Source organism: Balaenoptera physalus, assembly GCF_965194825.1.
Source record: "Balaenoptera physalus genome assembly, chromosome: 15".
In the NCBI taxonomy this organism is placed as follows: Eukaryota; Metazoa; Chordata; class Mammalia; order Artiodactyla; family Balaenopteridae; genus Balaenoptera; species Balaenoptera physalus.
Window position 1 is genome coordinate 67,947,062 of NC_138894.1, and position 23,835 is coordinate 67,970,896.

A 23,835-nucleotide genomic window follows, 5' to 3' on the forward strand; every position below is an offset into this window, starting at 1 on the left:
CCCTATCCTGCTCCAAGAAGTTTGTGTGGCTAGAAAGGAATTCTTAGCCTGATGTTCTTGCCTCAAAGCAGGGCTCCTGGCCTGGATTCTATAATAAAATTCTATCGCATGTTCACCTCTCCCTGATGCCAATTTTTTGTGTTTTGTTGTGTTCTGTTTTGGGGTGTTTGTGTGTATGTGTGTGGAGAGGGAGGGGTGTATGGAGTGGAGGTACGAGAGAAAGAAGTTATTCTCCTTTTCCTTCTGCAAGCCCCAAGCCTCTCTCCTGAGCCATAGATATCTTTGTTTCCTTGGCTGGTCTGGCCTAACCTTATCTGGTCTCTTCCACTCTCATTTATGTGACACTGAACCTTCTCTTAAATGACTCTTGAAGGATTTTGGCTTGCTCTTGCATCGCCATCTCTTACTCCTTTGGAAAATAAGCAGAGATTGTACTAGATTTAAAAGAAAATCACATCTGCATAAAGCAGAAAATAGAGGATGGCAAAGACAGAGATGGAAAAGAAAGAAACATTAAAGAATATCTTTTGGTATCATTATGAGGACATAACATTCATCATTATCCAACATGCTTTGCTGAGTTTTCCCTAAAAATGCATTCCATATGCTTCAAACAGGACTCTGAGAAAATATTTCCAAGCCATTTCTAAGGATATGCAAATATGAAATGTAGTATTTTATGTTTCCATTTCAAAATGCAGTTTCATGCAGGAAAATAAAGTGGGCCTTCTAAAAGAGATGAATAGGAATAATAAACTAATCAATAAAACAAGAAAAAAAGCCAGTAAAGTATATCGTATACTCAAATCACACACATCATAAATTCTGAATTTTAAAACTCAGTATTTGTCAGTGGGAAGAAACCAGGTTTGACTCTTTAATAACAGTGGTACTTACCAATTGCTTGAAGTCTATGAAACCATCTGGCAGTGTTTGGGAAAAAGTTGGGAAATGTTGGGTTTGGAGCTCCAATTAAATCCAGTAAGATCAATAAGTCCTAAGGGAGAAAAAATATTGTATAATTACTGTCGCCAAAACACATTTCATACTCATCAATGGAAAAAAAAATCAGTCAAAACTAACTGCACTTTAATAACTGAGAATAAAATGGGGAGCTGTATAAATGAACAAAATGTTTAATAACATTGTAAGTGAATCCTTTGGGGGAAATTTTTAAATCTTGCTTATGCAATGTGGACAAATGGCAAATTGTAGATTCTTTTTGTCTGTAACCCCAGAAGGATATCACTAAGGATAAATTAGAAGGAGGACATTTGGATAAATATTTCATAGGAAAAAAAAAAAGAATACATTTGCTTTATTTTCAGGTGGGCATGCAAGCCTGTCTGATCTTCTATTCCATTCTAATTAGCCATTTTATCCCCAGTCTACAATAACACAACTGCCAAAGGAGAGCATTTGGATAGTAACTATTTATTCCTTAAAGCAGCATATAAGAAAATTTCCTTGACTAGAAGCTCTATGAGCTTAGTCCCTGGATCTCCATTTCCTTTTCTATCAAACAAGAAGCTCAAGCTTGCTGATCTCTAAAGGTCCTTTCTGGCTATAAGCCTCTATAATAAGCCAGTGTTTCTTAACTTATTTGAGCCATAAAACATCAGCAGGCTTGAGGACTCCCTGAAGACTAACCCCAGATTAAGAACTCCTGATTTATATAAGTGAGGTAAGGTATGGGTAAATATCTAGCACTGATCCTGACATGTAATAGATAAATATTTTCAGAGTCTATGACTCTAAAGACATAGTGTCTACTAACTCATGAATGATGATTAAATATATTCACTGGGAAAAAATAGGCTTGTTTGAAATAGGAGTATATTCACAAGGTTGGATAAGCTCCTAAGAGTTTGTTTCTGGGGGAAAAAATGGTCTAACTATCACTATGGATTCATATATTTGGACTGGTAAACAAACAACTTTGCTCCTCCTGCCGATCAATCAGGTCTCTTCTCCTCTGAACCCTTTTTAGCCACTTGAGCAAAAGTGATTAAATGAGGTACCAGTTATGTTCTCCTAACCCCTTATGAGCTGCCAGTGGGCAACGGGACAGAGAGGAAGCCAACATGAGATGTGCTGGATTCACAGAGGACATTGAATGTGGCCATTTGGACTCATAGGGTGAAGGTCAGTGATAGGGCAAAGGACAGGGATGAACGGAGGGGGTTAGAAACAGGCTATCAGCTCACAGATAGGGTGAGGGCCAGGGATGGATGGAGCCACAGGGAATTATGAAGTCTCAGGGGTTCCATGCTGCGGTTAGTGAGGACTCAAGTACTGAGTGAAAGTCAAATATGGGAAGAGAGCCAGAATAGGAAGGAAATTCAAAGGTGGAGTAAGGGACTAGGTATGGGCTGTGGGGTCAGAATGGGGGATGAGGAGGGGGCCATAAGTTGCACCCATTACTTGGTAATAGGAGCAGGGTTTTAAGGCAGCACTGAAATGTCTCCACCACCATGTCAAAAACACCACGTAAAAACTGACACATCAAAATGTCCTATACACACTTGGAGTCACTATAATGCTTTGAAGCCACCGAGGAAATTCTTCCCTCTCATCCCCATACTATGTTCCACTCTTACTCCATTTCCCAAGACCCCAGCCTCCTCTGGCTTGACAGAGGCCTCAAAGATGGGATTTGCTCTCTCCACCTCTATACCTACTGGGGGAATGTGCTCCCGTGGGACTGAAATGAATCTGATGTTTCCTTATTCTGAATTTTTACATCATCTTAATTGAGCTCAGTCAAACATAACTTCTAACCTAGAATCATTCTTTTTTAGCTCTGGGATTCCTCAAAATCCCAACGCCTGCCAAAAAAATGTTCTATTATAAACGCTCTGTTCCAAGAATGCTGTGGCATTTTTGGGTCTTTAATTGGCTTCCCCTCCCTGCCACAGGCTTCCTTTGAAGCAGAGTCTGTAGCTGCAGCACCGTGAAAATTACCTGGACTCACCATGCCATGCAATTGGTTGGTGTCCCTCGCTCCAGGTGGATGTGCAGTTGATGCCATCTTGGAAGCTAAGTGCCGAGACCCATACAGAGAATCTTGAGGAGACCAGTGAAGAAAAGCCTCTTCTCCATCAAAGAAAATTAGCTGGAGTGAGAGATCTGGCTTCGAGTCTGAAATATTCTGATTTAAAAAAAAAACAGTAGAAAAAGAGCAAAAATATGAGAACTGAAAAATAGCATGCTTTCCTATTAACTGGACAAAAAGACAGATGTGCTGTGAAGAAAAGGAAGAAGCCAAAGCAAGTGAAAATATGCCAAAATTTATTTTGCACCATTTCCTCTCTGAAAATCATCATGGGTCCCACAGTCTTCAGCCACAGAAATCTCACCTTCTTCACTCCCTCTGAAAATAGAAGTCTTACACTTTTTTCTTACTCCTTAGAGAACTCTGGAACTATGGAACTGCAGTGGTGGCCACTGTGACACAACGCCCAGGTCCCTTTCAGAAGGGTGTGTTGCCCCTGTTGCCAGTAGAGGTGTCCGCAGAAGGCCTTCAGTTGTTAGTCCCTTTAAGGACTGGCTCAGCCATGGGGGCTCCTACATCCAATGACTGGCCTAAGCAGGTGCTGGGGGCTCTCTAAAGGGCCATGCTACCTCCAGAGCTCCCCAGGGGTTGACTGAGGCTGCTGTTGAACCTGCATGGCAGCCCGGCTTCTCCCTCTGCCTACTCCCATTTCTTTCCCCTCCCTGCCACAGGTGTTGAGCCAAGGCCACTCCCTACTACATGATTGAAATGCTAACCTCCACGTCAGAGTGCACCTCCCAGCGAATCCAACCTGAAACAACGCAAATCTTTCTTGCTTCTCACCTTATGTAAGTCTGCAATGTTGTACTGCGTCTAGGTTCAAGAATCTGCCCTTGGAATGCAACAGAGACATAAAGAATGGTAATTACAGTCTCTCCCTCAGAGGAACCTACACTTTAGTTGGGTTAGGGAAAGATGAAACAAATACACGGGTATGGCAAAATATACCAAGGGTCACAAATGTAACACAGAACTCCTCTGGAAATTGGATAGATTGAGAAGTGGAATCCTTGGAGTGTCAAGGAAGACTTCATGAAAGAGACAGTATTTGAGTGGAACTTAGAAGGGTGAGTAGGATTCTGACTGATTTTATACTTTGCACTGTCTGACAACAACTCTCACCCTTCAGATTAGTCCTTCTGGTACCCTATCCCTACAGTCCTTCAAGCCAATTGGAATCCATAATCTTTTGAAATGTTCACCTTTTCCCAGTCTTTCCTTTACCCTTACGCTGTCCTCACTTCACTATATATTCAGCTTAAATTCCAGAGTCAATCATTCTAATTGCTCCCTGCGTACACACTCAACTCCTGTGCCTCTCTCTGCCTTGGTCAAACTCTCATGGCAAAAACATAACGTTAAGTCCAACTCTCTGCCTGCTTTGTGCCTGCACTCAGGCAGCTGAACATGGATGAAGAAAAATACACCACCATTTGCTCTCTCCGCCCCTGTGCAGTACTGGGGAATGTGCTCCCGTTGGACGGAACTGAATCTGACGTTTCCTTAATCTGTTATGGATAACACTTCTCCTCTTACCTCTCTAAGGATATTAAAATAGTGTTCTTTAAGTTATTTTCTGCTCCTGTACACTATTTCCTCTGAGTTCGTTTTTCAACTTGTATTATTTGTTTTGCTTTCTTTCTTTCATGCTGGAGATGGTCCTCAAATATCTGATCATCCTTTGTGTTCATTTGCATTAAACAATAAGATACTAAAACACTGATTAGAGACACAGATTGGTTGGCTCCACTGCAAGGCAATCTGATGCCCAGTGAGTGTTTTCACTGAGGATCCCCAAATGTCACTGTCTGTGGGTCTTTTCTATGAGGTGGTTCACATTCTCCAGAGAAGGGTCCTCCAGGTTCTTGTCTGATGGGTGTGAGCTAGCTGCTGTCTTTCTCGTGCTGGAAGTGAGGGAAGGCTAGGGAATCTCACTGCTCAGTGTGTAGTCTTTCCCCTAATCTCATTGATTTCCATGAGGCACCTCATTACTGACCTCCTTTATATCTGGTGTCCCAACATCCAGAACCTCCCTGGTTCAATTTCTCCAGAAAAATATCCTGTCATCTCCTACCAGGGTACAGGTGGAATACTCACCTACCTGCCAGCTGTGGGGTAGAAATCTTATATACCTAAGTGCTCCTTATACAGACTTAAAACAATCTCCTCCTCTGCCCTCTGCCTCACTTCTGCCTTCCTTACTGTCCCCTCCCATCCCTGAGCCAGTCAGGATTTTTCAGGGGACCACTGGCTTCCTTTTTCCCCTGTGGGGAATGTGACGTCTCTCTACTCTGATATGTCATCTGCCTTTTCTCCATTCACCTTCTGTCTTCATATGGTGGTTTCCAGATGTTCACTGGATTCTTCAAAGATGGAATTTTTCTTGATTGTTTTAGGGTGATTTCATCAGAAGGAGGAAAACGTCTTTATCAAGTGAAAAGTAAGTTATCTTTGTATGGTAATCATTTCAATTGTCGTAATATTACTCCTTAATTAGGCCCCAAGAAAAGGACAGTTTATTGTATTTTGAGTCTCTCATAACTCCTGACAGTACTAAGCACAGGATGTGTCTATCTGTATACTATATATGCACTCAGGGTTTAATAAGAACTCAGTAATGAAATAGATTGTCTCACTGGCAACACGTGTATAGTGCATACATTAGTGGAGACAGTCTAAGTTTCCAGTTGTTTAAAGGGCCTTGACTGGTTCCAAAGTTCTAACTCCAAATCAAACAGAACACCAGGGCAGAATAAGACTGCTTGGGACCAGAGACATTCTGTTCATGCTCAGGGCAGAAGCAAAAGGAGGCAGTCTTCAAATTCTGCAAGCTTGAAGGTTCAGGTGCCTCAGAAATGTCAACCGCTTGGCGACTCCAGTGTTCAGTGCAATGACTTCCTTTCATTCTCTTCTCTTAGCACCATTTCATTTAGATAGGCAGAGACCGTTTTGGAGAATTACTCTGAGTCCTGTGAGGCAACGTGCTCTTTTTACTTCTTTTTAGGATTGGCAGAAAAATAACTGTGGCCTTCAACTTCTAGTAACTCAGCCTAGTATCTCGGAGCTAGAAAATCTGCATGGCTAGATTTTCTTCTCGTTATTCTTCCTGGCAATAGACAAACGCCTAGTAACCAGTGTTAACAGGGTCAGTATGTTACTTGCAGTCTTTCCCCAACCAAGGCTGTATCAGCTAATGCCACAACACTAAGGTGTAAAAACCACCCCAAACTCAGAGGCTTAAAACAACAATCATGAGTCCTGCGGGGTCTGCAGGTCAACCGGGGACAACTGGTCCAGGCTGGAGAAGCTCTGCTTCCCCCTGCAGTCATCTAGCTTGGCTCTGCTTCACAAGCCTCTTAGCCTCCTCCTGCGACTGGCAGGCCAGCCAAGGCACGCTCTCCCCATGACGATGGCAAAGACATGACAGAGCAAGTCCAATTGCACAAGCACATTTCCAGCCTCTGTTTATGTCATCTACTAGCATCCCATTGGCCAAGGCAAGTCAAATAACCGACTCCAAAGACAAGGAATGAGGAAGTACCACCTGCTAAAGTGGGAGGGCACAGCAAAGTTACAAGACAAAAGAGGTGAATGTATAATTACAATCTATTGCTAGAGGAGGAAGACTGCAAAGAATTGGAACCATCATCCAGTCTCCTATCCAATCTTCTCCCAGGTCACCTTCTTCCACCCCTTACCCAACCCATGACAGCTGAAGGACATAAAATATCTCCTTAATACAAATCTAGTTAAAGTACAACTGGAAGAATAAAACTGATACTCTCAAAGTTTGCATTCAAAACCAGTCTTTATTTTTAATTGACCATATCACTGCTTACCTCTATTAGAAAAGATAATTAAAAGAATGTATGTGTATTTTGTTCATGGAAATCCCCACTCAACAACTCATTCAGTCCTTTCTATTTCTGGTCACCAAAAGCAGGTGTGAATTACATGGAAAAAGGTAAAGGAGCTCACCAAGAGAAAACACGCGTACCACACAGATTGTGTCTTTAAGTCATACTTCGCCTCACTTCATGTCCTTACACTAGAAATGCAAATACGAAAAATTAACCTTTTACATCAGCTTCTGAACTCTCTCACCCAATTGCTGGGAAAGGATGCTAGTTAAAAGCAGGACAGAGCATGGGACAAAGACATTATAGAAGGTTCAGAAAACAAAACAAAATGAAAAAACAGTGAAAAGGATACTCAGAGGTTATAAACAATTCTTGCTTTCTTCAAGTTCAGCATCTAAAGCAAAAATAGAACCAAATATCTCTATTACTTCCATTACAAGATAAATCTTCTACTTCTTTACCCCCCTTGTATCAAAAGCTGGCCCCTTCATAAAGCTTTGAGGGGAAAAAAAGGTATTTGTTGCCTGCGAACAAAGTTTTTTGTTTCTGCTTTGTTGTGTTTACCTGGTTATGAGTGATATCTGAACAAAATGTCTTCATCTAGCTTAGCACTTTTTTTCAATATACACTTAAGAACACAGAGACTGAAATAACATCTGAGAGTCCCAGTAGTATTCTGAGCTGAGAATGTAACAAAAGCTTTGCTATGCTGCATAAAATTGAACCAAGATTCACAGATAATAACAATAATGCATTTCTGCTTCATGCTTTTCATCTTGATGTGTCTGAATTACCCACTGTCTACTTCAGAACCACTAGCAGAAACTCCCTCCCTGACTCAAGGCTGCCACATCTCAGTATAGAAGGCTGTGATGTTCCATGACTATATAAACAAGAAGAAATAAACATAATTCTCCTACACAGGCCTATACCAACCTTCCACCTTCTTCATCTTTTGCAAAAAAAAAAAAAAAAAATTTTTTTTTAATTTGATGTGTATTCATAACTAAGAAATCAAGTGCCAATCAATGAATACACTGTCATGTACTTATTGCCCATGGTGGACATTTTAAATAATATAATCTTCCAATTAATATTATTTCAACTTCATTTCATTTTGCAGCAAATTAGTACAAAATGTACAGAAAGTCGACACTTCTAAATGGCTTTCTCACTCACCCAAGGATTCTAGAATTCACTCTGAATTACTGCTAACATGTTTTATCTCAGGAATCTACAAGAGGGAAACAGATACCTTCAGCGAAAGGAGTTGCTTGTCTACGGCCCGGGCAAGTTCCAGTATCATCGCACATGGCACAGCTGAATCAGTGGCTCCCACAAACACTCTGTTGTCCCAATGAGGAAAATACTTGGAGTCATAGTGACAGGCGAGGACCAAGTGTCGTTTAGCAGTGGGATTGAGGGTGCTGATAATATTTGAGAAAGACCGGTACCCATAGGGTGTCTGACTCAAGAAGGTATCCACTTCCAAGACCCAGTCAGCTTGAAGTCTCTGAATTCTCTGCATGATGTGCTGATCAAAACAAAAAACAAAATTTCAGCTCTAGACAGTTAAATTTTATGTAATGCCTTTCAAGTTAAAAATGCAATCCATGCTTATTATATGAATAGCAAGGATGTTTAAAGGAAAAGCTAATCCTCTCCCTCTCCCTTAACCTCCCCCTGCCAATCCAACTCAACCAATTGTTAATATTACCAATGTTAAGAGTCTGATGTATATCTTTCCACACCTTTCTCCTTGTTTATACAAACATGTACTAGCACTCAAACACGTATATTTGGCCGAGGGATGTATATTCTTATAGGAATAGAATCCTACTCTATATTTGCTCTGCTCCTTGCTCCTCTCACTCAGCAGTGTATCATGGACATCTCTGCACATCAGGAGAGAGAGCTCCAGTTCAGTGTATATTAAAGCCCACTTTTAATATTTCTAGGAGGATAACAAGACAGGTTTGAGAAATTAGGTATACTAGGTGGGTCGTACAGGTCATAACTTCTACTCTAAGCTCTTTGAGGGTGAGAACTGCACATGGCAGCTCTTTTTGTCTGAAGCACTTAGTATGTGCCCCCCAGTCAGCAAATATTTCATAATGTAACAAACACTAACAAAAACTACTAATGCTCACCTGTTCAGGATAATTCACAGAGAGTCCCGTTACAAGGGGATGGTTGGGGGATACGTGAGGTTCTGCCCGCTCTAAGAATCAATAAGCAACTCTGAACCATAATGACATATCAAGCAGTTTTCCCTTTGCATTCAAGACAGGTCCAGACCCACTGCAAACACTGGTGAAAATAAGAAAGAATCTATTTTCCCATCTCTCCTGGTCATCTTGGGCTTTGTGAGCAACATGGTGACTGACAGGGAAAAGCAGCAGATGGAAAAGAAACACCACTTCAGGGACTGGAGGTGTCTTCTTAAAGAATCTAGGGCTTCCCTGGTGGCACAGTGGCTAAGAATCCGCCTGCCAATGCAGGGGACACGGGTTCAAGCCCTGGTCCTGGAAGATCCCACATGCTGCAGATCAGCTGAGCCTGTGTGCCACAACTACTGAGCCTGCGCTCTAGAGCCCGTGAGCCACAACTCCTGAAGCCCGCGCGCCTAGAGCCCATGCTCCGCAACAAGAGAAGCCACTGCAATGAGAAGCCCGCGCACCGCAGTGAAGAGTAGCCCCCTCTCGCCACAACTAGAGAAAGCCCGCACACAGCAAAAAAGACCCAATGCAGCCAAAAATAAATAAAATAAATAAATTTATTAAAAAAATAAAAAGAATCTAGAGTTTGTGGTGTGAAAAGCTACAGGTGAGTTCATTGCTGTTCCATTTGTCCTTTCCTATCTTTATTTTCCCTTTGCTTTATTTTCCTCACTATGTTCCATTCATTTCGTTTTGAAATATTATACAGATTTTTGTAAGTTGCCTTAAAAAATTATTTTTAAGTCACACAACAAACTAACCAACAACACATCCGGCAGTTTGTTCCACAATGAACATCCAGTGGGGATGGACCTTGAGGTGATAAACGAATAACTTATAATGACTGGAAAAGAATGGGAGATTCCCCTCCACACACGACTTTCTAGCCTAGCCAAGTCTTGTGTGACCTGCCCTAACTAATGTGACATGACACGTAGGCAAGGGCCTTGGAACAACTGTGGCAGGAAGCTTCCAGGAAGAGGAAAACTAAGCCAGAGGGAGGACAGTGATTCTACAGTCAGTCCTGCAAAAGCCAAATAAACAAACAGTTTCCCAGATATTCACTCCTTGCTCTCTGTCAGGAGGTGGACTTTGGCCTAAAGAGCATGTATACACAGTACCTTACCTTTTCTATTACACATTTACAGGCTGTCTTTTCATATAAAAATAATTTTTAAAACTTTATAACCTTTTTGAAATTATCACTCATATCTCATTTATTTTGTTATTCTCCACAATTCTTAGTGCTGAGCTTTGTACACAGTAGGCTATCAGTAAGTATGGGTTGATTATAACAAATAAGTTATTCTCAATGAGATTATATAAAATTATATGATATGGAACATTAATAGTTTGACTAGAGAAATCACTGCATCTAAGACAAGTTTTCCAGAGAATTTGAAAATAAGTTATCCTCAGACTTTGGCGAAAAGAAATTTTTCCATGAAAGGGGTCAATCTTAAAAAAAAAATAAAAAGCACATCCTCCAGAACATCTGGTATCCAGATGATGAACTGCTCCATAAAATGTGTTCAATACCAATAGCTGCCTGCATGCTTACAAAATGAACTGGGATTTTAAAAAATATATCTGTTAGCTTTGCTCAGCTGAAGTCTCACACACAAACTCATTCCTCATCCAGTGAACAGGTTTGGGCCATAATTTCTGATATCTGTGTTGACACTAAAATCCACAAAAGCATCAGCAAATGCCCCTAAAAGAGTTCTGCCTGAACTAACATTTTTTATTCAGTATAAATATTTTTATTTATCTTAGCAACTAATTTCTTTATAAACAATCAAATTGGCTGCATAATCTAATTAGGTCACCAATATCCCTTACTGTTGAGCTTTTGGCTTGCAGACTTAGTCTGCAAGTTCCCACTATAATTCTCTAGAGTAGGCTCCAAAAGCTACTGCTCTTCTCACTAGAGTGCCCCTAAACAGGGAGTGCTTGGCTATGAGAGGGCATCTAAAGCAGCTGTGCTTCTCTAACTACAGGTAGCAAAAGCCTCTGCCTACCAGGCATGCTAAAATGCAATTTAGAATACAGACTGTATTTTGGATTTCTATACATCTATCTTTTTAAATAGGGAAGGGAGAAGAGAGACAAAGAGAGATGGATAGATTGAGACAGAGAGAGATGGAGATTGAAAAGAGAGACAAAGAAAAGGATATGAAAATAGAGGGGGAGACAAGGAGAGAGAGACAGAGAGAGGCCAAGAGTGGGAGTGGAGAGACAGAGAGGCAGAGAGAGAAAGATAAAAGTAAACATGGCATTCTACTTCCTGGGGAGGAAGGCCCCAGGGGATTTTAGGTTAACACTGATGAATGATCCTGGGTCAAATTAATTAAACTTACATTCTCATTTCCAAGTTCTGAGAAACACTGTCATTAGTAGACCAGATTTGTTTGGAGGAAGCAGATCCTGCGATATTTGCATTAAGTCTGCAAACAGACCATTGTCTGGATGCTGAACCCTGCCACTGGGGACTTCAGGTTCCTCTTCCCTCTTGGGTGGGCCATATATTAGTCTCTCAGGCTCCAAGCTGAAGGCCCTCCACCCAGAGCCCTCCATTCAGGGATACACATACCTTTCAATGAAGAAGCCTAGCTTTAGCTACTCAGATGCACTGGACATGCATAGGGGATTTTAACCACCAAGTTTCTAGCTTGCCTCTTTTAGACAAAGTTTCTGGCTTGCTCCTTAGTGAGACTTTATCACCCTGATTTTTTAAATTTATTTTTTATTCCTCTCTCAGCTAGAAATCACTGAAATCCTCCAAAATTTAATACTTTCAAAGTATTAAATTTACAAATAAAGTATCTTCTCAAATAAAAATATTCCAAAAAACCCAACAGGCAGCTTTAGGCCCATTGATCAGAGACAATAAAAATGCAGACCATGGGATATTGTTCCCATATTATCTTCTGAAAGGGAATTCATAGCAATGCACATCTTTATTGATAACTGATAAAAGTTAAATCACTAACCAATTTTATATCAAGTGCACACTTTTTTTAGATTTTAGAGTCTTCTTTAGTGATAACCCTGAAACTCTATAAATTATAAAACGTCTGATCTAGTGCTCAAAAATGCCTTAGGAGAAAAAAATAATTTTCCACCATTCTTGTCAAAATGTAGTTCAGGGTAAAAGGTACTAATCCTAGTCAAATTAAAGCCATTAAGTGTAGTTCCCTCATAATAACTCAGTGTCATCTACCTCATCTTCAAAAGAAGGAACCATTTATCTTCCACAGCTTAGGGGACAGCTTTCCTAAAACTCATGGTAATTTTCTTTCCCCAAAATTATAAAATCAAATCTCTTAAGTGAGATTCCTAACACAACCATCCTGTTAGGACTACTACTTTGTCAGCCAGCCCATGCGCAAGCAGCCCAGCAGCTATTCCCAGCACATTCCAAGGCACCGTCAATAAATTTCTCACTTGCCTCCACCCCACATGACATGGAAGACGTTATTATGGATTCCGTAACACTTTTAAATGAATATGAATTTTTAAAACCACGACAGAACCTATGTGTATTATTTGTGCAATCTATTCTGTTGAAGTTAAAGATCAAATAACAATATTTGTTGTCTTTATGGCTTTCTAGAGGTCACAGGCAAGGAACCTCAGGTCTGAAGTATGCACATAACATTTCTCGGTATATACTTGGCCTTCTGAGCAAATGGTATGGGGAAATGAAAAAAGTGGAGATAAGTGAGCGCTACAGACCTAGATTTTTTCTAATGAGGAACTGAGGATTTTGGGAAGACCCAGTTAAGTGCCCTGAACTTCTTTTAGAAAATGCTTGGGAGACGAGGCCCAGGGGAGGTCACTGAAATGAGTGGTATGCGCCTCACTCTCCGACCCGGGCCTGAGAAGGTACAGAGCTGGACACATTTGTAAGCACACACCACAGAGCTGGTCCCTCCCTGCTACCACTCTCCAGGGATTGGATGGAGAGGTCAAGCAGACACCAGTCCAGATTCTGGCCTCATCACTGCTACGTGTACAACCTTGAGCGAGTTAATTTGCATACTTAAGCCTCAGGTCTTTTTTTTTTTTTAATTTATTTAATTTTATTTATTTTTGGCTGCATTGGGTCTTCGTTGCTGCACGCGGGCTTTTCTCTGGTTGCGGCAAGCGGGGGCTACTCTTCGTTGTGGTGCGCAGGCTTCTTGTCGTGGCTTCTCTTGTTGTGGAGCACGGGCTCTAGGTGCACGGGCTTCAGTAGTTGTGGCTCGTGGGCTCTAGAGCTCAGGCTCAGTAGTTGTGGAGCACGGGCTTAGTTGCTCTGTGGCATGTGGGATCTTCCCAGACCAGGGCTCGAACCCGTGTCTCCTGCATTGGCAGGCGGATTCCTAACCACTGCGCCACCACTGAAGTCTCCTCAGGTCTTTTTTAATCTGTAGCACTGGGAGAATAATTGTACCCACAATTACTGTGTGGACGGAATGAGATAATCCATGCAAAGACCTCTGTGAAGTGCCTGACCTGAAAAAAGTGCCAGATGAACATCAGCCATCATCAGCATTACTCCTCACTCTGCCTAGAGCTCAGAAGGAACTAAGGTGCTCTTTGGGTCTCTGCCACCTAAGTCCTTAGGGGAAGCAAGAGCTGTTTGCAGAGAAGACAAGAGGCTAACGGGGCAACAGACAATGGCATCTGGGCTCAACTTGAAAAGCAGAAGCCATATACTGGATAGAAAGGGAGAGCCCACCAGCTGTGTTGCCAGGCCTTGCAGGTGTCACCCTGTCACAGCAGCAGAGTGCCAAGGTGTTTGCCTGAAGTGTTAGGGCAGGTGGGCTACTCTCAGAGGAGGATATGAGAGGCCAGCCTCACCCCATTCCTTCCCAAGTTGCCCCTTAAAATGGGGCTACTTTGAAAAAATAGTCATTCAGAGCTGGGGTTTCAGATTGCTTAAGAAGACTGACACTAAGGAGACAGAGAGACATTCAGGTCTAGCCCACCTTATGGCTTAATCTACCCTCTATAGCAGTGTCTTTCAAACCGCAGTGTGCAAATCAGTGTGCCTTGAAAACAGATTAGTGGGTCATGACCAGCTTTTAAAAAATAATAATAATAAATAGTAAAATAGAATTAATATCAGGGTAGATTGAAGGTAATAGGAGTATTTTTCATGAAACTTTTGTATCAGTTAACTCTATGTTTGTATGTATAAAATGTAAAATATATACATTTGTTTACCATGGGTCAGAGTCAGAAGCCTGAGAAGCATTGTACTGGACAGAGTAGCTTATTACTGATCTTGACTCTCCCTCCTGGGAGAATACAATTTCCCAAAGGGGAATAAAGGCTTGTTAGGACAGTAACTCACTCTTGACCCAGAGCGGTTAAGAAAGAAATGTCCAAGGCTGTTGATATTGGGTGTTTAGGGTCCAAGAAAACTCGGTTGGGTACCTGGGGTTGTGTTATAGAAATGATCAAGAGTTGAGCACTTAGTACCCTGTCTAATGCTGCACTCCAGACAGAGATTTCACACATAAATTGATTTAGGTTAACATGCATCTTTTAATTCAGAACAGATATTTGCTCTCAGTTGTTTGGTTTTCTAGGTGCTTATTTTAGTGAATAAGATGAGATGACAAATCTGAATATCAGACAACTCAGCATTTCAGGCATAATGTTATCTCTCATGTGAAAGCAAAGTGTTTGACAACCTTCAGGTTTGTGTGCTGTTTTCTCACCTGGCGAGCAGCATAGCTTCCAGGGGATCCGGGATATCGCTCAATCAGCAACGGTCGTAAGTCATTTTGCCACATTTCAGAAATACTGGTGCCTTCTGCAGCTTGTCGAAGAGATGATAAATTCAAAAGGGCTGGTTGGTGATAATTCTGAGGATCAAATAAAATTATTTAACTGGCTATCATTTCATAATATGTTTAAGACTTATCCTGAGACACTTGCAATTGTAAAATATTAGCTTTGAACCTCAAAATAAAGGGATAGCTCTTACGTTATACAAAGTAAATTAAACTACTCAACTTTAAAATTGGCGCCTTAGATCTAGAACTTAAACTGTTTTGGCAGCTTGTTTTTAAAACAGAATTAATATAATGCTTTGAACCCGAGAATTAATATTTAACACTTATATCCTGTGTAATTTTAATAATTTTTGTACAATTGCTTTGTAAAACTAAGGTTTACAAATAACAATTGATATCCTAGTCTTAAGAAAACTTAATATTTCAAAAACTACAGCCAAAAAAACAATATAATTTGTTAGCATAATTGCTTTATAAAAGCCAGTGACGTGTTACAGAATAAGTGTATTCTTGGAGTGAGGGAAACTAGATTCAAAGTTTCTGGCTGCCATGTATAGGTTGTATGACCTTGGGCAGGTCCCTTAAATTCTCATTCCCCTCAAAATACCAATAAAGGAATTTGAGCTAAATCTGCACTGTCCAATATGGTAACCACAAGCCACATGTGCCCATTAAGCTCTTGAAATGTAGACAGTCAACATGTGTAATACACATATTGAATTTCAAAGACCTAGCACGAAAAAAATGTAAAATATCTCACTAATAATTTTTATAGTGATTACATGTTGAAATGAAAATTTTTGATATATTGTTAAATAAAATGTAGTATTAAAATTGGTTTCACCTATTGCCTTTTACTTTTTTAATAGAGCTACTAGAAAATTTTAAATTACATATGTACTTCACATTATATATTGCTATTGAATAGCACTAACCTAGATGATTGCTGCAATTCTTTTCAGCCAGAGCTTGATGATTCTATAACCCACTAAATAGTACACTTTTTGCCTTCAGTTAAAATTATTTTAATCTTCTATTAATGCTCACACTCTTTGGTACACTTATATCTTAATTAAGTGAACCTTAATTTAAGCAGCTGAACAAACATAACATTCAAATTTGTATTTTGGATATTACTTTACATGTGATACGAGTAATGATGAATCATTCATTCATTACATGTGTATCAGGCACTCAATGACGGAATGTGTTACTCCTCCCCATAGGGATCAATGTGATTCATTGATCAGAGGATTTCTTCCCTAAGGGGAATGATGAAGGTAACATAAATTCTTTGGAATGCAAAACAGAGCTCAGGGGAGCCCTGTCTACTTTACAGCTTTTTCCGAGACCAGTGTAAATTGACTATGTCTAAGTTATCACATGGCTATTTTCACTCCATGGGAAACTGTGGAATTAGAGAGTGCTTGTTGCCTAATTACTTATACCCATCTACACTTTGCTATGCTTCAGCGTCACTCTCAGGTATTATCATGCAAAGAGCGTGGGCTGTGGGTCCAGGCAGCCCCCTTTCAACTCAGCCTCTCAACTCAACTCCCCACCACTTACTAGCTGGCCAGGTTACTTAACCTCATTAAGGCTTAACATTCTCATCTGTAAAAGGGAGGTAATAACCCCTACTTCCTAGGGTAATTATAATTAAGTGAGCTAATACATGTAAACTGCCTCAGTAACTATTCAGAAAGTTTTATTAGTTCTATTACCGTCTATCAAACATTAAGAGGGATAGAATTCCAAGCTGGAAAGGCCGCTGAGAGATGATTATCATCCAATCTCTTTGCTTTCCGTCAGTGGAAACTGAGTCAGAGAAACCAGCTGATTTTCCCAAGGTTGTAGGAGAGTTACAGGTAAGTTCGAGAGAAAGGATCCTGGTCCTGTAGATTCCCCATCCCGTGCTAGTTCTGCTCTGCCTTCCTACGCTGTCTGTGAACTTCCACTGTGAAACACAGTGTATCGATGCTGTATCTGGAACATCTTAAGGTTTGTGTTTATTTACTGGTAATACATTTTAAAATATATTTCCTTAGTAAATTTGTTGCTGCAGCCTTTAAACTCCTTGGTACCTCAGATCTAAGTCCTCCTGTTAACTCTCAAACAGCACTTTGAGAAGAAAGAAGGAGCTAAAAGACAACAATAGAAATGTGAGAAGTGAAAAGAGAATAGAGGCAAGAAGTTGGAAACTTACATGGTTAATTATTACTTAACACGGGCCAACAAGAGCCTCCGGTCTCTCCTGCTGCCTCACAAGCCCCATGCAGGGCCACTCGCCCCCGCTCACCATGCTTCAGTCACCTGGCATCCTACCAGGACCCAAAGCATTATGAGGCTCAGGCCTTCTGGGGCCTTTGCATTGTGGTGCCTTCTACCTTGAAGGCTTTCCCCTTCCTCTTCACCAGGCTAACTCCTGCTCATATCAGGTTGTAGCTCAGAGGCCTTGTGTGTTTACTTGTTTAATGTCTGATTTCATGCAAGAGGTCATCTCCAGGAGGACAGGAACTATCTCTCTTATTTTCCACTCTCTCCCCAGAACTACACAGTACCCAGCTCACGTGGCACGCTCAATAAACACTGGATGAATTCATCAAATGTGGAATCGACAGATGAACTATTTTTCTAAAATAGTTCAACTTCACTAAGATTATGTTTACATAATAATAAAGTAAAATGGGCATGTTTGCCATCATATATACCAAATCAGTTGAATGAACAGAAATTATAAAATCAGGAAAGACAAGTAGCTGCCTGCTGCAAAGGGCCAGGAAGTGCTGTGGGTCAATGTTGGTGGGCTTTGTTCTTTTTGAATTTCTGAGAGTCGATGCTTGTGATGATTTAGAGTTGAGTTGGCCCAGTAGTCGTTGTGACAATCGAGAACTGTTGTGTCAAAGGCTGTTTGGCCAGGGGCTCCTGTTCTATTTACTATCTATTACTCCATCCCAGAACCTACCTGGTCACTGTGGTCCTTCACTCCATGTCCAAAGTGAAAGGAAATCCAGCTGATGTGTAAATGGGCAATTTATATTAAAGATTGCTGCCATGACCTCCCCCTCACTGGCCACCTGCCCAGTGGGGTGGAGTGTCACTCCAGGACCCTTTGTTTTGGACGTGTAAGATTCCCCTGTCCAATAAATCATCAATGTCTCTGTCACTGTCACCGGGCTCTTTCTCTGGCCTTGAAACTAGGCAACTACAAGGCTTGCAGGCCTGCGGGGCACAGTCCAACAATTGGTGAGCCAAACAGGAGGCCAAGGAAATTCCCGTGAGCCCCAAGATGTTGGGAAATAAGGACGGGGAGGAAGAAGATAGATATATAAATAGGTGATTTATAGAGGCTTGAAAGAATTCTTAAGAGATTTAAGAAAAAATGGGAACAAAATAAATAACCCTCCAGCATCTCTACCTGTAACAGATATCGTGCATGAAACATAGTTGACAAATAGCACCAAAAAATGCTTAATGGATGAATAAAGGGTAAGCTCAGCAGACAGGCCCATCAGTGCTCCTGAATATAGATACTTACCTGTGTTGATCCTCAATCTCCTGGGCTCACCCACTTAATAAACATACTTCAGTAAAGTGCCCTCCTTCACCCTGCCTCCCTGGGAATAAAGATGCCCCTGTGAAATCACAGAGATTAAAGGCTTCCCAATCAGTGACGGATCGAGAAGGGGAAACAGTCACACTCAGTTAATTACTTAAGCCTTTCTATTGATATTTATTAAAGCCCTGAATGGAAAAGCATTCGCTTTTTCCAAACTAAATGGCATCCATGCTATTTTTATGGCGGCTGACTCTCAGAATCCAATAAATCTAAAAATCTATGTGGAGCTGAGAGGAAGGAGGAAGAGGGGAAACCTGGAAAGAAAGTGTGGGCTGGGCATGAGGAGAGTAAACAAATGAGGCAAAACTATGTTGAGCCCAATGTTAAATGCCAACCCCAAATTATTCTAGGTTTATTTCAGTTAAAAGGCATGTAGACAATTTTCTATTCGTACAGGCATTCTCAGAGGAATGAGTCTCTATTACAGCCCCTGCCTTGTCTTTCATCCAGGCAGAAAGGACAATAAGTCTGCTCTGGGTGACAAGAATCTTTCAGCTAAAAAAGTGTGACCCAGATATCCTACAGCATCTCCTCTGGACTAATCACATGGTGCCAGGCCAAAGAGGAGTTTAATTACATAATTTGTAGAGCTGGCCCAGCTTGCAGAGGAATTTGAGGTCCCAAACCATTGAATTAAAGGGAGAACATTACAGAAGCATAGCCAATTCAATTCTAGTTTCCATCCCATATGAGCATCTCCCAGACAGCACTGAGATTAACACCTGTGTCTACTGCAAATTCAACCCAGCCAGCATTTACTGAACTCTTTCTGTGTCAGATGCCACTGATATTACAAATGCAGTTGTGGAACAGCTGGGAAGTGAATAAGATAAAGTTCTGTCTTCTTTAAAGGCTACCAGCCCTCTATCTAAAAGCAAAGTAGTGCAGGCTTTGAAAACAACAATTTAGGGCCAAATCGCAGCTCCCTCACTTACTAGCTGTGACTAGGAAAAGTTTCCTTATCTGTATAATGGATGTCATAGTACTTACCTGCCAGATGGTAGAAGCTCAAAAATGGCACATTTTCTTTCTCCCTCTACCACCAATACCCAGGCTACCACTGACCCCCTGTCCCTTCCTTGGAGTCTCCATTGCTGCTTCATGATTCATAAGAATCATGATGGGTAGAGGGGTAGATGGCTAAGAACTTTTAGAACCATGGAGGAGGGGAACCCTAAGATTTTTTAGAATATATGTGGCTCCAGAAGCAGAAGAATGTGAAATGCTGTGAGAGCAGTAATTGTCCTCCAGAACTACCCTGGAGGAGGACTTTTAGGTGAGGCCAACTTTCCTGTTCAAGCTTCCTCTGTTCAAAAAATCTGTCCCTCCACCCTCAATATGACTCGAATAATAAAGGAAAATTCTACCAATTAAAATATGTTGGGTCCCAGCTTTACGATAAAGTTTGGAAACAACCTAACTATCCAATAATAAAGGGATAGTTAAACTAAGGAAAGATGAGGGCTCTTCAGTTCGCTGCTGTAATGGTGGTCAAGTTTCCTCATCTGTAAATTGGGGATGAATGTACCCTCCTCACAGGGGCACAGTGAGATTCAAGCCAGATGCTTATATATAGAATCCTGGTACCCAGATGCCAATGTCCCTAAATATACACCTGTGGGCCCACCTGTGAATCTAACAACTTATAATATTACTTCTATGGAAAACAATGTTTACAAGTTTCAAATAAGCAAATCACAGTCTTCTAAACACAACCAAAAATTAGGGTTGAACTGTTTTTACATATTAGATCCCACTGTTAGAGACACACCTTTATTTCAAAGCAAAGAAAATCGATTTCAAAATCAATGCCTCCTTTACCACACCTCACCTTTCGGCAGACCAGTGTGCCAAGGGCACACCCCACATGAATAAAATAGCTAAATGCCATTCAGAGCAGGAAGGCATGTATATTTTAGTGTGGATTAATTCATTCCCCAGGCTGCAAACTGTACGTGACATCCGGAAGACTTTATGAAAGCCTGGAGAGTAAGGGAGGGCAGGGGGAACCAGAAATCAGGAACTGTCATGGTTGATTTTGTCATTTGCTTCGTTAGCTTGTACCACTTTAAAGGAAACAATTTCCCAATAGAAAAGCGATCAGAAGTTTCTTAAATATAAAAGGGATTCGTTCTTTAAAAGACATTTCTCAAAAGTTAGAGTCTCATTCATTTAAAACACTGTAAGAATCCAGCACCTTCTCGCACCCACAAATACATCCTGCCTGTAAATGATCCCTTCAGAGCAGCTCCTTCAAACAGTCCCCACCTCATTTAGTCCCATTCATTTCCATGTATCATAGACACATTTGGTGGCTCCACATTCCGGTAGTTAATGCCCCTTCCCAATTTCTGGTCTGGAAGGAGAAGATTTAAGTCTGTGCTGAATCCCCATGGGAAGCTTTACTTTCTTTTCTCTTTTGCTAAGATTTTGCTGATTTTTTTAATAGATTTTTATCGTAGTATAATTGCTTCACAATACTGTGTTAGTTTCTGTTCTACAACAAAGTGAATCAGCCACATGCATACACATGTCCCCATAACCCCTCCCTCTTGAGCCTCCCTCCCACCCTCCCTATCCCACCCCTCTAGGTCATCGCAAAGCACGGAGCTCATCTCCCTGTGCTATGCGGCTGCTTCCCACTAGCTAAATGTTTTACATTAGGTAGTGTATATATGTCGATGCTACTCTCACTTCGCCCCAGCTTCCCCCCCTCCGCCCCCCCAACCCCATGTCCTCAAGTCCATTCTCTACATCTGTGTCTTTATTCCTGTCCTGCCACTAGGTTCAACAGTACCTTTTTTTTTTTTTAATCCATATATATGCGTTAGCATACGGTATTTGTTTTTCTCTTTCTGACTTACTTCACTCTGTATGACAGACTCTAGGTCCACCCACCTCACTACAAATAACTCAGTTTCGTTCTTTTTATGGCTGAGTAATATTCCATTGTATATATGTGCCACATCTTCTTTATCCATTCATCTGTCGATGGACACTTAGGTTGCTTTCATGTCCTGGCTATTGTAAACAATGCTACAATGAACATTGTGGTACATGTCCCTTTTTGAATTACGGTTTTTCTCAGGGTATGTGCCCAGTAGTGGGATTGCTGGGTCATATGGTAGTTCTATTTTTAGTTTTTTAAGGAACCTCCATACTGTTCTCCACAGTGATGGAAATAAAAACAAAAATAAACAAATGGGACCCAATTAAACTTAAAAGCTTTTGCACAGCAAAGGAAGCTTTTCTTATAATGAAGTTATTCTTGGGTTGACTACCCTCATCCTCCCCAGGTTCCCTGTGGCTAGTGGTGTCCATGTGTAAGTGGGGCATGTTGTGGCCCTTGAATGGTGAAGCTGTAAGTATCACCCAGAGAGCTGAAGTGGGCTATTCATACACATCGCCTGTGGCTGGGCAGGAGGGGCATGTGGACCATGAGAGGGCCTATGCATTCACCTTATGTCCTGTATTTCCAAGCTGTGAATTAATACTGGCAGACTGTAAGCATTTAAAAGATCTGTTCAACAACACTGTCAAAGTTTATATCCCTTTACGTTGCTGCTTTTCTTAGTATCTTTAAAAGTATACCATTTACTCCAATACCATTAACCTTTGCTTAAGTCCCTAGCAATTTCAGGATTTCAAAACTGTTACACAAGAAAGGGAAATAATTGTGAACCTATATACTTCACACAAAGGGAACATGCCAATCACTTTTATCCTAAGTTCCTTATGTGAAATCTCCAACTCTATACATTTCTCTGGCAATTGCATTTTACTGTCTTTTGAGAAATATATATATATATTTAAATTAAAGTATGTCTCCAGTTAAGTTCCTTCCTTCGGAGCTGATCCACTTAAAAATCTAAAACAGACCGACAGTGACACAGGACCGTGCTGAGACTGCATGGAAACCTCAGCGTCTGGAGGGCTTCCTTGGATGCCGCGGCGAGGGAGCGGTGGGTACACCGCCAGACGCGCCCAGCACCCCTGCGGCCGGGAGCGCAGAGACCGCTGGCCTCGCGTGTCCCGAGCGGGCGGCGGCGCGGCGATGAGCCCTCACCTCCCGGCTCCGCCACCGCAGGCGAATCACACTTCCTGTGCCTATCAGTACCCGCATCCGACCGCAGCCGAGCGGAGGCCGGTGACATCACCCAGCTCCCGTGGCATCTCCAAAGCAGCCCCGCGGCCAGCGAGGACGCAGAGCCCCGACTCCTCGGGGTGCAGGGGCCGGGGACCTCGGCTCTGCCCCACCTCCCATCCTACCTAGGTGGGGGTCGCGGGACTCTTGAGTCCCCGCACCCGCAAGAGCCTCCCAGGTACAATCGCCCAGCAGCAGCCCCTCACCTTCTCCTGGGTCCAGTCTACCGCTCCCCGACTGACCCCCCGGGACACCAGGGGCAGGGCGGCCACCAGCAGCAGCAGGCGGAGGGTGTCCACGACGCGCAGGTCCCCGCCGCCTGCCATCTCTCCTGGGCTCTCTGGGCGCCGGTTTCCCGAGCCGCCGGCGGTCACGAGCCCGGGAACGCGCGTCCTTCGCCTTCCCCCTTCTCCACCCTTGGGTCGACTGCGCCCGCCTCCCCATCGCCTCCCGGTCGCCGCCCCACTGCGCTGCGCAGGCCGAAGCCGCAGCTCTCCACCACCACCCACCACCTTAGCAACCCGGGGTCTGGGCTGTCCTGAGAGGCACAAGCTTCCGAATCCATGGGAACAGAGACGGCCACTTCCTTGTCTAGGAGAGGAAGAAAGGAAGGAGGGAAGAGACATGGAAGAAGCATTTTTATGATCTCCACTGCCATGACTGGGAATAGAAAGGGGAGGGAGGGTTCATCAAACCCTGTGAGGTTAAGAATTCTTTTCCTACAGCTCATTAAGAAGGGGTGGCTAGGGATCGATATTTACCGGATACTTCTGTACCAGCCACTGTCCTAGGTGCTTTTCCTATGTTCCCATATTAACCCTTCCTAACCATGTGAGGTAGGTATTAATCCCATTTAACAGATGAGGAAACAAAGCCTGAACTGGAACCCTCAAAATATTTCCTTTATACCAGTCCATCATATCTTTTCTCTTTCTTTTCTCACAGATAGTTACCTTGCTTTATAGGAGACAGACTATCATACTCCCAAGCTGAGAAGTATGGTTGAAGTAACTATCTGATATAAATGAAATCTAAAATGTTCACAGTGGAATCCATGCCCTCCAAAGGAAAAGCTAAATACAACTGTATTTACTTTGTAACATCAAAGATCACTGTTATCAAGATAATCCTAGAAACAAAACGCTA

The 23,835-nt window shown here is 42.0% G+C and overlaps 1 protein-coding gene across 1 annotated transcript in view; it reads right to left on the reverse strand.

The window, feature by feature from the left end:
* The window catches only part of QPCT (glutaminyl-peptide cyclotransferase), a 28,407-nt gene extending 5,284 nt beyond the window's left edge, over positions 1 to 23,123 (reverse strand). The window contains exons 1-5 of the mRNA XM_082427810.1: positions 22,896 to 23,123; positions 14,849 to 14,995; positions 8,171 to 8,449; positions 2,975 to 3,151; positions 898 to 997 (exon numbers count right to left, since the gene is read on the reverse strand). Coding sequence (XP_082283936.1) covers positions 898 to 997; positions 2,975 to 3,151; positions 8,171 to 8,449; positions 14,849 to 14,995; positions 22,896 to 23,015 — 823 coding nt within the window. The 5' untranslated portion in view covers positions 23,016 to 23,123. The remainder of the gene's footprint in view (positions 1 to 897; positions 998 to 2,974; positions 3,152 to 8,170; positions 8,450 to 14,848; positions 14,996 to 22,895) is intronic.
* Between the last annotated feature and the right edge of the window lie 712 nt (positions 23,124 to 23,835).